The 15,673-nt window shown below is 42.2% G+C and overlaps 1 protein-coding gene across 3 annotated transcripts in view; it reads right to left on the reverse strand.

Moving 5' to 3' along the window:
* tbc1d7 (TBC1 domain family, member 7) overlaps nucleotides 1-15,673 on the reverse strand; it is an 81,608-nt gene that overhangs the window by 30,255 nt on the left and 35,680 nt on the right. For all 3 annotated transcript variants that reach the window (XM_060849932.1, XM_060849933.1, XM_060849931.1), the window contains exons 5-6: nucleotides 11,340-11,527; nucleotides 10,302-10,439 (exon numbers count right to left, since the gene is read on the reverse strand). In XM_060849932.1, the coding sequence (XP_060705915.1) occupies nucleotides 10,302-10,439; nucleotides 11,340-11,527 (326 nt within the window). The remainder of the gene's footprint in view (nucleotides 1-10,301; nucleotides 10,440-11,339; nucleotides 11,528-15,673) is intronic.

The following is a 15,673-nucleotide window of genomic DNA, read 5'->3' on the forward strand; positions in this document are numbered from 1 at the left end:
TAAATTCTATGGAGTACAGACACAGGGTCCTCAACCATTCCTCATATAGGTTGATAGGCTGAACATTGAGTACAGATATCTCAGGATTGTATGGATAGAGAAGACAACAGAGATGGAGAGGAGCAAAGCTTTGGACAGATTTGAAAACAAGGATGGAATTTTAATCAACATGTTACTGGTGTGGGAGCCAATGTAGCTAAGTTACCAGAGCTTGGCTTGACTTGAAACAAAGGCAGGAAGTTTTGGAGGACCTTAAGCTTACACAGGATAGGACACAGGGGAACTAGTCAGAATGCACTAGAGTAGACAAACAGAGAAGTTACAAAAATATGAATTGACAGTTTTGGCCAGTAAGCAGAGACAGATGAGGTTGAACAATGATATGGAGGCACAAATAGACAATGGTGGTGCAAATGCATTTTTATTCTCATTGAAATTAAATATGACATCAAAGGAGCAAAGAGACAGTGATGAACATGATGGCTAAGAAACCAAATTTCAAATCTACGCATACTAAGAGTGGAATTTATTGCTCATCCACTACTGGATGTTGAATAAACAGTCTGATATTTTACAACAGGGGAGTTGTTCACAGAAATGTTGACTCAATATCTTGGTGTTGTCAGCATACATTGAAAAGTTAACCATGCCTAGATGAGGGGGCCAAGTTTCTCTTTTGAGAACACTACAGGTTACTATGTAGGAGTAGAAAGACAAGCCATTACAAGAGGCATTCTATCTGAAAGTACAAAAAGAATGAGACCATGTGACAGCAGACTCACTAAGCTGGATGGCAATGGGGAGCCATTGGAGTAGGAGGGAGTAGTCAATTGCAACTGAAGTCACAAAAACTGGAGATGGCTAAGGAAAGATATAGTTTACTTCCATCACAATCACACTGGCTGAGATTCAGTGATTCAAATGGGAAGGCTACCTCAGAGTACAATGGGACCTTGATCAGATGGGCCAATGGGCCAGAAGTTGCAGGTGGAGTTTTAGTAAGTTTTGGGTGCTGCATTTTGGTATACACCTAATGGCAAGGTCCTGGGGAGTGTTGCTGAACAAAGGGACTTTGGGCGCAGACTCATAGTTCCTTGAAAGTGGACTTGCATGTCGACAGGGTAGTGAAGAACACATTTAGTATGCCTGCCTTTAATGATCAGTGCATGAAGTATTAGAGTTGGGAGGTCTAGTTGTGGCTGTACAGGACATTGAATAGGCCACTTTTGCAATATTGTGCGCAACTCTGATCTCCCTTCTACAGGAAAGATGTTATCAAACTTGAAAGGCTTCAGAAAAAAGGCTGACCTTGTAGGAGTTTATAAAATCATGAGGGGCATCGATAAAATAAATAATCAAGGTCTTTTCCGAGGGTCGGGTGTCCAATAGATTTAATGTAAGAGTAGAAAGATTTAAAAGGGGCCGAATGGACAACCTTTACACACAGAGGATGGTAAGTGCATGGAATGATCTGCCGGAGGTGTTGGATTGGTATATGAATATGAAGGATTTAGAGGGATATGGGCCAGATGTTGGCAAATGGGACTAGATTAATTGAGAATATTTGGTCAACACGAATGAGTTTGCCCAAAGGGTCGGTATCTGTGTGCATGCCTGTATAATGTATAATGGCAGAATGGATCAATGTCATAACTGATTATTTCAGTTTTGGCAAAATAAGGAGGTAACGTCACTGACTGATTGCTACATCAGCGTACCAGACAAGACAGATCTAAAACACAAAATATTAACTGTCACCAAAGTTGTAACCTGACCTGCTGAGTATTTCCATGATTTTAAGTTGACATTGTTTCAGCAGACCTGGAGATGAGTAAGAGCATTGAGCATAGGACTTGGGATGTCTTGGTGCAGCTGAACAAGGCATTGGTAAAGCAACATTTCAAGTACTGTGAGCAGTTCTGATTGCCCTACTACAGAAAGGATATTATTAAACTAGACAGTGTGCAGAAAATATTTACCAGGATGCTACCTGAACTGGAAGATGTGAGTCAAAAGGAGAGGCAGGATAGGTTGAGGCTTTTTTCCCTGGAATGTAGGAAACTGAGGGGTGACCCTAAAACAAATCATGAGAAGCATAGCTAAGGTAGATAGCCAACAGCTTTTCCCCCCAGGTCGAGGAGTGCAAAATTAGAGGGCACTGGCTTAACGTGAGAGGGGAGAGATTTAAAAAACGGTCAAGAGAGGCAATGTCCACCTCCCCTCCACCCCGCACCCCAACAGGGCAGTGAGCTGCCAGAGATACTAGTAGAGACGAGCAATATTTTGTCATTTAAAAAACATTTGAGTAGGTACATGAACAGGATGGCATGGAGGGATATGGATCAAATGCAAGCAAACGGGACTAGTTTAATTGTGAATGCTGGTCTGCATGGTCAAGTTGAGCCAAAGGGCCTGTTTCCATCCTGTAAACCTCTATGACTCTAAAAGATGTGTTTCATGAAGGTGTAAGTGCCAGAATGATAACAGCTACCATCCAAAACGAAAGGAAATAATGGCAGAAAAGCAAATTAGGCAAAAAGAACATAAATTGGTAGAGCTGACAATCTAAAATTGTGAATCCAATTGAATCTGCAAAGTTATAAAATAGCCAGCTGTTCTTGAGCTATTGTGACTAGCGGGTAAGTGCTGCATTTTCCTTGTTTGTTTCTTTAGATTTAGTTGGTTTTTGTTGTTTTTTTAAGGAAAGCTTACTTTTAGAGGGATGGCAGTGCAGAGAGGGCAATGTTCCTCTTGCAACATGTATGAGGTGAGGGAAGCCATTAGCGTCCCTGCTGAGTACACTTGCAAGAAGTGCACCCATCTCCAGCTCCTCCAAACCCGTGTTAGGGAACTGGAGCTGGAGTTGGATGAACTGCGGATCATTCGGGAGGCAGAGGAGGTCATAGATCGGAGCTATAGGCAAGTAGTTATTCCGAAAGTTCAAGATAGATGGGTGACAGTGAGGGGGAGTGGGAGGAGGAAGCCAGTGCAGGGACCCCCTGCGGTCATTCCCCTCAAGAACAAGTATACCGTTTTGGATACTTGTGGGGGGGATGACTTACCAGGGGCAAGCAACGAGGTTCAGGCCTCTGGCACGGAGCCTGGCCCCGTTGCTCAGAAGGGTAGGGTGGAGAAAGGTAGAGCGATAGTTCTTGGGGACTCGATAGTGAGGGGTACAGACAGACGGTTTTGTGGGGGCGACAGGGACTCACGTTTGGTATGTTGCCTCCCAGGTGCAAGGGTACGTGATGTCGCTGATCGTGTTTTCCGGGTCCTTAAGGGGGAGGGGGAGCAGCCCCAGATCGTGGTCCACGTTGGCACCAACGATATAGGTAGGAAGAAGGGTGAGGATGTCAGACAGGCTTTCAGGGAGCTAGGTTGGAAGCTCAGAGTTAGAACAAACAGAGTTGTAGTCTCTGGTTTGTTACCCGTGCCACGTGATAGAGAGTCGAGGAACAGGGAGAGAGAGCAGTTAAATGCGTGGCTACAGGGATGGTGCAGGAGGGAGGGATTCCGGTTTCTGGACAACTGGGGTCCTTTCTGGGGAAGGTGGGACCTCTATAAAAAGGATGGTCTACACTTGAACCTGAGGGGCACCAGTATCCTTGGGGGGAGGTTTGCTAGTGCTCTTTGGGAGGGTTTAAACTAACTCCGCGGGGGCATGGGAACCAGGACTGTAGCTTTAGGGTACAGGACCTTGAGTGTAGGGAGGTTAGGAATAATGCAGCGATCTCTAAGGAGGGTGCCTGTAACCAGAAAGGTGGATTGAAGTGTGTATACTTCAATGCCAGAAGTATAAGGAATAAGATAGGTGAACTTGCAGCGTGGGTTGGTACCTGGGACTTCGATGTTGTGGCCATTACAGAGACGTGGGTAGAACAGGGACAAGAATGGCTGTTGCACGTTCCAGGGTTCAAATGTTTTAGTAGGATCAGACATGGGGGTAAAAAAGGGGGAGGCGTGGCATTACTTGTCAAAGACAGTATCACAGCAGTGGAATGGACGATGGAAGAGGACTTGCCATCTGAGGTAGTTTGGGCTGAGGTTAGAAATAGGAAAGGTGAGGTCACCCTGTTAGGTGTTTTCTACAGGCCTCCTAATAGTCCTAGAGAAGTAGAGGATAATATTGCGAGGATGATTCAGGAAAAGAGTGAAGGTAGCAGGGTGATTGTTATGGGGGACTTTAACTTCCCAGATATTGACTGGGAGAGCTATAGCTCGAGTTCATTAGATGGGTCGGTGTTTGTACAATGTGTGCAGGATGGTTTCCTGACACAATATGTCGACAGGCCAACAAGAGGGGAGGCTATATTGATTTGGTTCTAGGTAATGAACCAGGCCAGGTGTTAGACTTGGAGGTAGGTGAGCACTTCGGGGACAGTGACCACAACTCGGTGACTTTTACTTTAGTGACGGAGAGGGATAATCGTGCGCCGCAGGGCAAGAGCTATAGCTGGGGGCAGGGAAATTATGATGCAGTGAGGCATGACTTAGGATGTGTGGATTGGAAAAACAGGCTTCAAGAGAAGAACACTAATGAGATGTGGGGATTGTTCAAGGAGCAGCTACTGCGTGTCCTCGATAGGTATGTACCAGTCAGGCATGGTGTAAAGGGCCTTGTGAGGCAGCCGTGGTTTAGTAAGGAATTGGAGTCCCTTGTGAAAGGGAAGAAGGCGGCATATGTAAAGATGAGGCGTGAAGGTTCAGTAGGGGCGATTGAGAGTTATAAGATAGCCAGGAAGGAGCTAAAGAGGGAGCTAAGAGAAGGGGACATGAAAAGTCTTTAGCTGGTAGGATTAGGGAAAACCCAAAGGCTTTCTATAGGTATGTCAAGAATAAAAGGATGACTAGGGTAGGTATCGGTCCAGTCAAGGATAGTAGTGGGAAGTTGTGTGTGGAGGCGGAGGAGATTGGAGAGACATTAAATCAGTACTTTTCATCAGTATTCACTCAGGAACAGGACACTGTTGCTGATGTGAATATGGAATCACAATTAATTAGAATGGATGCCCTGGAAATATGCAGGGAAGAGGTTTTGGGAATATTGGAAAGGATGAATATAGATAAGTCTCCTGGGCCTGATGGCATTTACCCCAGGATCCTATGGGAAGCTAGGGAGGAGATAGCAGAGCCATTGGCCTGGATTTTTATGTCGTCGTTGTCAACGGGAATAGTACCAGAGGACTGGAGGATAGCGAATGTGGTCCCATTGTTCAAGAAAGGGAGTAGGGATAGCCCTAGTAACTATAGGCCAGTGAGTCTGACTTCAGTGGTGGGCAAAGTCTTAGAGAGAATGGTAAGGGATAAGATTTATGAACATCTGGATAGGAATAACGTGATCAAGGATAGCCAGCATGGTTTTGTGAAGGGCAGGTCGTGCCTCACAAACCTTATTGAGTTCTTTGAGAAGGTGACCAAGGAAGTGGATGAGGGTAAAGCAGTAGATGTTGTGTATATGGATTTTAGTAAGGCGTTCGATAAGGTTCCCCATGGTAGGCTAATGCTAAAACTTCGGAGGTATGGCATTGAGGATACATTAGAGGTTTGGATTAGGAATTGGCTGGCTGGAAGGAGACAGAGGGTAGTAGTTGATGGATTATGTTCATCTTGGAGCGCAGTTACTAGCGGTGTACCACAAGGATCTGTTTTGGGACCATTGCTTTTTGTTATCTTTATAAATGATCTAGAGGAAGGACTTGAAAGCTGGGTAAGCAAGTTTGCGGATGACACAAAAGTCGGTGGAGTTGTGGATAGTGAGGAAGGAAGTGGTAGGTTACAGCGGGATATAGATAAGTTGCAGAGCTGGGCGGAAATGTGGCAAATGGAATTCAATGTAGCTAAGTGCGAAGTCGTTCACTTTGGTAGGAATAACAAGATGATGGATTACTGGGCTAATGGTAGGCTACTTGGTAGTGTGGATGAGCAGAGGGATCTTGGTGTCCATGTACACAGATCTCTGAAAGTTGCCACTCAGGTAAATAGTGCTGTGAGGAAGGCATATGGAGTACTGGGCTTTATTGGCAGAGGAATTGAGTTCCGGAGTCCTGAGGTCATGTTGCAGTTGTATAAGACTCTGGTGCGGCCTCATCTGGAGTATTGTGTGCAGTTTTGGTCGCCATACTATAGGAAGGATGTGGAAGCTTTAGAACGAGTGCAGAGGAGGTTTACCAGGATGTTGCCTGGAATGGTAGGAAAATCTTATGAGGAAAGGCTGAGGCACTTGGGGCTGTTCTCATTGGAGAAGAGAAGGTTTAGGGGAGATCTGATAGAAGTGTATAAGATGATTAGGGGTTTAGATAGGGTAGATACTAAGAACCTTTTACAGCTAATGGAGTCAGGTGTTACTAGGGGACATAGCTTTAAATTAAGGGGTGGTAGGTATAGGACAGATGTTAGGGGTAGATTCTTCACACAGCGGGTTGTGAGTTCATGGAATGCCCTGCCCGTATCAGTGGTGAACTCTCCTTCTTTATGGTCATTTAAGCGGGCATTGGATAGGCATTTGGAAGTTATTGGGCTAGTATAGGTTAGGTAGGATTCGGTCGGCGCAACATCGAGGGCCGAAGGGCCTGTACTGCGCTGTATCCTTCTATGTTCTATATTGTCAAGCCCCTCTGGAAAACAAAAGAGCTAGGATAGAAAAGAGTCAGAATAGAGAATTAAAAAGGCAGGCCACTGACAGGTGGAGTCAAGATATTGTCCCGCTTTACCCCCTCAGTCAAAGCAAAATACTCAGAGACACAGTATAGTCTTACCTCCTTCATCTTTATTCTGGCTACTGAAAGGAGAGAGAACGATTGCCCATGTGCACAGGGACATGAGTTCACTGTCTTCTCTGGAACAGCAGTTTCTTAATGAACTATATAGTCATCTAACAGTGAGGAGCATCCAGATAGGGCAACATACATATTGATTGGGGGACCGTTACAATTGGGAGGAGAAAGTGTGTTGCTGGAAAAGCACAGCAGATCAGGCAGCATCCGAGGAGCAAGACAGTCGACAAGGGGTCTGGCCCGAAACATCAATTCTCCTCCTCCTTAGATGCTGCCTGACCTGCTGACCGTTACAATCAATGAGTATTGATAGCACAGACCAAGACCTTTACTGTTATATAATGCATGTTCATAACCTTGTTAACAGGATTCATACAATGGATACTCTTCCCCGTGTTCAACTGACCTTACATACTGAATGCTTTCAATATTGTTAAATGGCTCTACGTAATGAATGCTTTTCCACCTGATAACCCATTACCCTTGCCTTCAGCATCCCATTGTTAACTGTAAGTTCTTATCTGAACTGAGTCATGCTCAGCTGAACCTCTTGTTTCACCAAATTCAGAACTTAACTCTTTCCCTAACTGCTTATACCCTAGACATATTCTCAAGGATTGCAACTGAACAGTGGTGTTCTGCAAAGCAGTCACCTAGACTATGTTTAGTCTACTCCAATTCAAAGAACACATATCTAGGCTGTGAAAAATATTTTCCATAATCAAATAGGATATAAGTAATCAATATTTCATCCCGAAACAGCATTTGGAGCTTTGGGCAGTGAGAAAGAGGTGGACAAGTAGGTGCTGCATCTCATACGCAAAAATGCCAAGGAAAGGAATTAGAAGACCTGTTCAATGGTGATACTGCAATGGAGATAGAGAAAATGTTGGAAGATAAAACTATTTTCTCAGAGGCTAAAAGTAGGCTAAGAGTCTGAGAGATTGGAAACAGGAGGACAGAGGGATCTTAGGGTGCTTGTCCACAGATCCTGTCAAGTAGAAGTACAGGTTAACAGCATAATTAAAGCGCCATTCAGAATGCTTGCCTTTTTCAGTCAAGGCATAGATTATAACAGCAGGCAGGTCCTGCTGGAGGCATACAGTCTTGAGTTAGGCTACAGCTGGAGTACTGCATGCACTTCCGGTCACCACACTAAAAGGAAGAATGTGATTGGATTAGAGGGGGTGTAAAAATAATTCACCAGAATGTTGCCTGGGGGGGATAATTTTGAATAGCAAAGAACAGAACAGCACGGGGACAGGCCCTTCAGCCCACTAAACATGATGCCTTTCTAAACTAAAATCTTTTGCCTCCAGATCATCAATATCCGTCTATTTTCTGCCTCTTCACGTACCTGCCAACATGCTCTGAAACATTGCTATTAAGTCTGGTCCCAACTCCTCTGGCAGTGCATTCTAGGTACTTATCACCCTTTGTGAAAAGCTTACCTCTCACATCTCCTTTAAACATTCCCTTTCTACCTTAAACATAGTGATTGATATATCTAACCTGGGGGAAAAGCCTCCAGCTATCCATGCCTCTCATAATTTTGATCAGGTAAACTTTGATCATGTAAACTCCACCTCCAACATTCAAGTGAAAATAAGCAGAGTTTGTCTAATGTCTCCTCATAGCTAATACCCTTCAAATCAGGTAACATTTTGGTAAACTTTTCTGTGCCTTCTCCAAAGCCTCCACATCCTTCTGGTAGACTGGCTACAAGAATTGTATGCAATACTCCAAGCTAAAGTCCTAAACAAAGGCAAGAATATTTGCCAATTTTCATATGCTATTCCCTAACCAATGAAGAAAAGCATTCCAAATGCCCTCTTGATCACCTTATCCATTTGTGTTGCCATTTCAGAGCAACATGGATCTAGATCCCTCTGAATGCTAATGCTTTTAAGAGTCCTGCTACTTACTTAATACTTCCTGGCTGCATTTGACCTTCCAAAGTGCATCACCTTGCATTTGTCGAGATTAAATTCCATCTGCCTTTTCTCTGCCCAAGTTTCTGGCCTATCTATCTTGCTGTATCCTCTGGCAATCTTCCTCACAACTTGCAGCTTCCGCAGTCTTTTGTGTCATCCGCAATCTACCCTTCCAAAGCAACTTCTATGTTTCAATTATGGATAGATGTGAATAAGTTTGGATTGTTTTCCTTGGGGAGGTGGGGACCTGATGGAGGTGTAGAAAACGATGATGGGCATAATCAGCTTATATAATTTGATAGGGTTAGCTGAAGAGTCAATAACAAGAGGGCATAATGAGTTTTAAGAAGATTTGAGAAGGACACAATTTTAAAGAGGTTTAGAGGGGATGTGAGGAGAAAGTTTTCAGAGATGGGTGGGTTCTGAAATGCACTGGAAGGATAGTTAAGGCAAGAAACCTTACAACTGTTAAAAAGTACTTGGATGAGCACCTTAAGTGTCATAACATTCATGGCAATGGGCCTACTGTGGGAAAGCGGGATTAGTGTAGGTAGTTGTACTGTTTTGGCAATTCAGACTTGATGGGTCGGAGGGTCTTTTCTGTACAGTATGATTCTGTGAAGCCTATCGCTGCTTTGGAAGAGAAGGTAATGTCAGGGCAGAAGACCTTGAAATAGGAAGAACACCATCAAGGGTTCTGACAACACAATGGAATATAGGACAGAAAGCTTGGTTAAAGGAAACAGGGAAACATGCCACAAGTACCAATATGGAAAACTGTTTCATCAGAACAGATATGGCGGCAATGGAGAAAGTGAAGAATGAAATTGGTTGAGAGAAAATTTTCGAGGAGAAAGTGAGGTCTGCAGATGCTGGAGATCAGAGCTGAAAATGTGTTGCTGGAAAAGCGCAGCAGGTCAGGCAGCATCCAAAGAACAGGAGATTCGACGTTTTGGGCATAAGCCCTTCTTCAGGAATGATTGGGCTTATGCCCGAAACGTCGAATCTCCTGTTCCTTGGATGCTGCCTGACCTGCTGCGCTTTTCCAGCAACACATTTTCAGCTGAGAGAAAATTTTGTCATGGTTGTTGTAGGATTCACAGGACATATCGTAAACATTGTTTGAAAAAACTAGCATTGTAAATAGACAGAGAAAATGAAGGGAAGAGTCAGGCAGTTAAGTCACAGTCTTAGGGAGAGAGGAGTAGCTGTCAGAGTGTTAGCCACCACAGCATTCGCAGTATGTTGCTTTTATGTACCAGGCAAGTCACATGTCCAGTGGTACAAAAAGAACACTAGCTCAGGTAAATCTACAAGTTACACAAATTTATCATTTTCACAATTGAAGCAAAGTAAGTGAGGCACTATAGCTTAACAAGGTATTGTTTACTCAGCAAATAAAGAATTGTTTACATGTAGACAACACCATGGCAAATTCTCCTCCTGCTTTTAGCAATTAAACCAAAATAGGCAAAATGTATATGGAAATGTATGAACATGACAATTCCCATTCATGATAAATGCTACCTGTGTTAATTCACTAACTCCATTCCTGCTGGACACACGGACAAATTATGTTTAACATGGCACTTACCAAGTGAGCTACTGAATCGCTGTATTTATTATTGAACTGGTTTACAAAATATTTGACTAGCCAGTAGGCATCAACGTCATTTTCCACCATCTCTTCCATTGCTTCTGCTATCGCAATAAAAACTACATCTTCTGGTTCCTGAAATGAAATTTAATGATAACATTAGTTTTTACAGTCAGCATATCATAATATTAGCAATTTTTCTTTTAGTTATTTGACCTCAAGTTGTTACATGCAACAAAGTGGCTCGGTGGTTAGTACTGCTACCTCTCAGCACCAGGGAGCCAGGTTTGATTCTATCCTCAGGCAACTACTTTGTACATTCTCTTTGTGTCTGCGTGAGCACCTCCGGGTGCTCCAGCTTCCTCCTACAATCCAAAGGTTGGTTAGGTGGATTAGCCTTGCTAAATCGCCCATAGCATCCAGGGATATGCAAGCTAGGTGGATTGGCCATGGGAAAACTGAAGGGTTAGAGGGATGGGGGTGGAGGTGGGTCTGGGTGGGATGCTCTTTGGAAGTTTGGTGTGGAATCAATGGGCCAAATGGCATGCTTCCAATCTGTAGGGATCCTACATCGGTGAAGCTGGCAATTTGTATTACTCTTCCCTAGTTAGCCTGAGAAGGAAACTTTGCAGCAAATCTTATGAAGCTTGTCAGGTCACTTGACTGAGCACCAAAAAAACGATAATCAGAATGTTTTTGACCAGACAATGATGACAAGTTTCCTTTACTGCAGAATGTTAGTGAGTAAGTTGGAGATTTTAAAAAATTCTACAAGCAGGTTTTATACCATTTTTCTAATATTGGCTGATAAGTTCGCTGATGTACTCAATTCAAATTTACAACTTACAAAGGTAATATATCGACTGATGACCCCGGGTTGCTAGTGAAGTATCATTAATCATCATACTTAAGCACACTTTACTAACAAATTAACTGTAACAATGTGAAACAAAGTGAATATGATCCATAATAATAAGGTTTGGCAAATCAAATGCAAGTATCCAACAAAAGCAGTATATACTAAACACAACTGACCAGTGACTGAGATGGACGACGTGGCAGTGTTCCAGACTCTAGTTGGTACATTCTGAGGTAAACCCAAACTTGTGGGGTGGAATCTTGAACAAACCGAATAACTTGCAATGCTTGCAACAAATCCTGATACTGTTCTTTCCGAAACGTCAATACAGCAGAGTGAGATTCATAGTGAGGAGGAAGAATACCTTTAACAAAATTCGGCAATGACATTGTTAGACTTAAAAAAACGTGAAGTCATTGAATCCATACATTTTTCCCCAATGACCTTACAAAATGTTAATTTAATGATATGTTCTACTTCATATTTGAGACTGAAGATTATCATACGATAAATGCACATATTGTATTGCACAGCATCACAATGGGATTTTGAGTGTATCATGGACCAGGTCTGACCCCTCAAAACATGTTTAACTCCAGGTAGCCCGGACCGTAACTTTGCTATTTGTTTAAGGTAAGTGTGCAATGGATATTCCCAGAGTGAATGAGCTGGTCTGACAGCCAGGTATTAAATAGAGTCACGGAACGAAACGCAAAGAACAGAATACTGGATAACTTATCCTAAGTAAAAACCCAACTACTTTCCTGATTTAATGATGCTTTTCTGAAAATAATTGCAATGGTCCCAATAAACACATCCCTAAGCACAAAGATAAAAATGAAGCAAACCAGGAATTACAGATCTGAAGTTTGTGAGAGAGAGCGCGGGAGAGAGAGAACGGCTGGACTTGCTTCCGCAGCCTTTCTTTACTGAATCAAAAACTCTAATCTAAATGAAGGCTACCCACACAGCTAGCTGGACACTCCCCTTTGATGACACCTTTTTTTAAAAGACATGAAAGCATTAGGCTGGAGGCATTATATGGTAGGGGTAAATAACAGCCCCAATAAACCTTTCAAACCCAGCCTACTTGGAGCCTGGCCAATTACCCCCTCTCCGGGGGAAAAAACTTGAGGGCATAGTAACTTTGTAAAAAAGACCAGTATTGTGAAGCTAGCTTGTCAAGAATCACGTACAATGTTATTTTTCAGCCTTCTTTCAGATGCACCAATATGTGTCAGTTCAAATTCAGCTCCAGAGAATGCAGATGATGTAATAATGTTTCTCACTACCAGGTTTGTGACCATTTTCTGAATTTTGAAAAAGTCTCATTCACAACACATTCATATTACTCACAAAAACAGCAAGTAATACAATAGGGAACAAAATAACAGCGGCTCTAAAGAAGTCTAGGAAGTGTGGGGGCAAGTTAAGAACACAATTAGGAGAGCAAAGAAAGGCATGAGAAATGCTGGAAGGTAATATAGAGAATCCCAAGAAATTCAACAATATTAAAGACAATAAAAGACCAAGGGGGCAACTGCATTTAAAAGTGAATAAAAGCCCACGACTGGGATAAGTATATTGCAGGCTGCGGTAGAAAATCAGGAAGGAAATTACAGGAGTCCTGACCCAAATCTTTAACTCTTATCTGGCAAGAGCAGAGGTGCCAGAGGAAGAGTGGCAGCGATAGACCATGCAGCTACAGACTAACTTCAGTGATACAGAAATGATTGTAGGAAATAGTTTCGGAGAAAATGTACCTCCATTTAGACAAGCAAGATTTGATCAGAGATAGTCAGCATGGTTTTTTCAGAGGGATGTTTGTCCTGATTGTCTTAGTTCTCCTTGGTCTCCCATCTTTCTCCACAGTTGCTAAATTATCAGACAGTCTGTACAACATACAGCATCAGATAAATGAGCAGACATTTCCTCCAATTAAATACTTGGAAGACTGAAGCGGCTGTTCTTGGTCCTCACACCAAGCTCCATTCCCCTAGTTACAGACTTCATTCCTCTCCCTAGCTAACATCTGAGATTGGGCTAGTCTGCTTGTAACCATTGATTCATAACAGACACCCATTCACATCATCACAAAGATGATCAATTACCAGTTGGATTTAATCAGTCTCAGCTCATCTCAAACCTGATCATGCCTTTGTTAATATCCAATGTAACTATACTAACACATTCCTTGTCAACCTCCTACATTCCACCCTCTGTAAACTTGAGGGGGAATAACTTGAGGAGAAAGTGAGGTCTGCAGATGTTGGAGTATCAGAGCTGAAAATGTGTTGCTGGAAAAGCGCAGCAGGTCAGGCAGCATCCAAGGAACAGGAAATTCGACATTTCAGGCATAAGCCCTTATGAAGCTGCCTGACCTGCTGCGCTTTTCCAGCAACACATTTTCAGCAGGGAATAACTTGAGGTTATTCTTGTCTTAATTCACCAAAGGCCCATTCAACCAAATATTTTGGCTCTCCATCGATACCTTGATTTTGCAACTCTCATTCTCATTCACAATCCCTCCATGGCCATATCACTATAATTATCTCAGCTTCGCTACCTCACTTTCATTCTTCACAATGATCTTTAAAACCTAATTCTTCAAGATCATGTTTGGTCACCTGACCGAATATCTACTTCTGTTGCTTAGTATCAGTTTGTTTTATAACATAAAAGTATCCCTAGGTGCTAAAGGAGGTAAATATAAGAGATCTGTCCGCAATTTATCAAAGCTTCAGTAGTATCCCAGCAATTTTAAACTCATAGTAACATGGCAAGAAAGTATGCATCGCCAAGTTGGGATTTAATTCTTTATGACATACATTTTGCTGCAGATCTGACTTGACGACACAAAGAACCATTTGGTCCTTCTCTATCATAAGTGCCACTATTCCCAGATCATCCCAGAATGCAAAGTTAACGTCAAGCTTTATGCCTCCAAAGCAAACTATTTTCTTAATCTTCTATATGCCTACACTCTCACCTTGAACAATAACAACAATGGACATTTTTCCATTATTATAACCAGCTGCTTCAAACTTTCTTCCTAAACCGCTGGGTCAAAGTTACTAGGGTCATCATTGTTGGCAATCAAACCCCACTATTTCATCGTCATCATAAAATGTGAAGCTTTTATGAAAGTATGCAAAAATTCCCCAATTTTCCCAAATTCTCCTTTCTTTTAAACCCAACTTGACAAAAAGAATGGACCTTAAAAATTAACTGCTATTCATTACAAAATCATGAACCAATCGCATATAACTTTACTAGTTAAAACTTGAACACCCCCTTATTTCACTCTACAGATACGGACAGTGCAAATACAAAATGGGCAGAGGGAACAAAAGAAGCCCGTTCATTAGGTCCTGTTCACAGAATTCGTTGAAATGATGTCTATGGCTTATCAGGATGTCTTACTCTTCAATATTCTTTCTCTGGGTAATTTCACTGACTTGCAGAAGCCACAAAGTGACTGGTTCACCATTCCCAAGCATCTGAGTTACTAGTTAAAAGGCATAGTTACAGCAACCAGGCTTGAGGGATTTTTTTTAAACTATAGAGACAGACACAACTCCTTCCTTTTCAGAGGTCAGATGGTTCCTACAATCTTTTCAACTATCTGGGAACCAGTGATAGATGTTGACAGGCAGAAGGACTTTATCATTAACAACAGATTACCATTCGATAGCAATCAGCTATTTGTTGCCAGCCATATCTCCCTTTATATACACTGCCTGTCTTTACTAACTGGCCCTACTACTTGAACAAACAACAACATTGAAGTAGTACACTGCTGTAATGAACTTGCTACTAAAATGTGCAAAGTCAAAAATCACATGACACCGGGTTATAATCAAAGAGGTTTATTTGAAACCACAGGCTTTTGGAGCTCTGCTCCTTCTTCAGGTGCTAGTGAGAGAATACATCGGACACAGAATTTATAAGTAAAAGGACAAACGGTCATACAACTGATGCAAATATACTGAACAAACCTAGAAGGCTGTTAAATATTTAATCAGAATGGAGATGCAGGTTTTGATTGATTAACTTGTAAATCCCAGAATTTCTTTCAAATCACTGCCCTGAGCTAACTTCAGGTTTAAATCAATGTAAAAGAGGTGACATCTCAGGTCAGATTATGCATTTCAGGTGTGAGTCCTTGTAGAAAGTCAGTCAATGTGGCATTTTATAAATTCCTACTTTAAAAATAAAATCAGTCTGACTCCAGGTTAAGACACAGACAGATTTAAAACAAGGCTTCACACCTAAAATGCATTGTCTGACCTGAGCTGTCACCTTTTTTATATTGATCAAATCTGAAGTTAGCTCAGGGCAGGGACTCAAAAGAAATTCTGAGATTTACATATTAAATCAATCAAAGTCTGCATGTCCACTCTGATTAAAGACTTACCAGCCATCTAGGTTTGTTCAATACATTCGCATTAGTTATATGACTCTTTGATCTTTTACTTATAAATTCTGTGACCGATATATTCTCTGTCAC

Source organism: Hemiscyllium ocellatum, chromosome 34 (assembly GCF_020745735.1).
Source record: "Hemiscyllium ocellatum isolate sHemOce1 chromosome 34, sHemOce1.pat.X.cur, whole genome shotgun sequence".
Lineage (NCBI taxonomy): Eukaryota > Metazoa > Chordata > Chondrichthyes > Orectolobiformes > Hemiscylliidae > Hemiscyllium > Hemiscyllium ocellatum.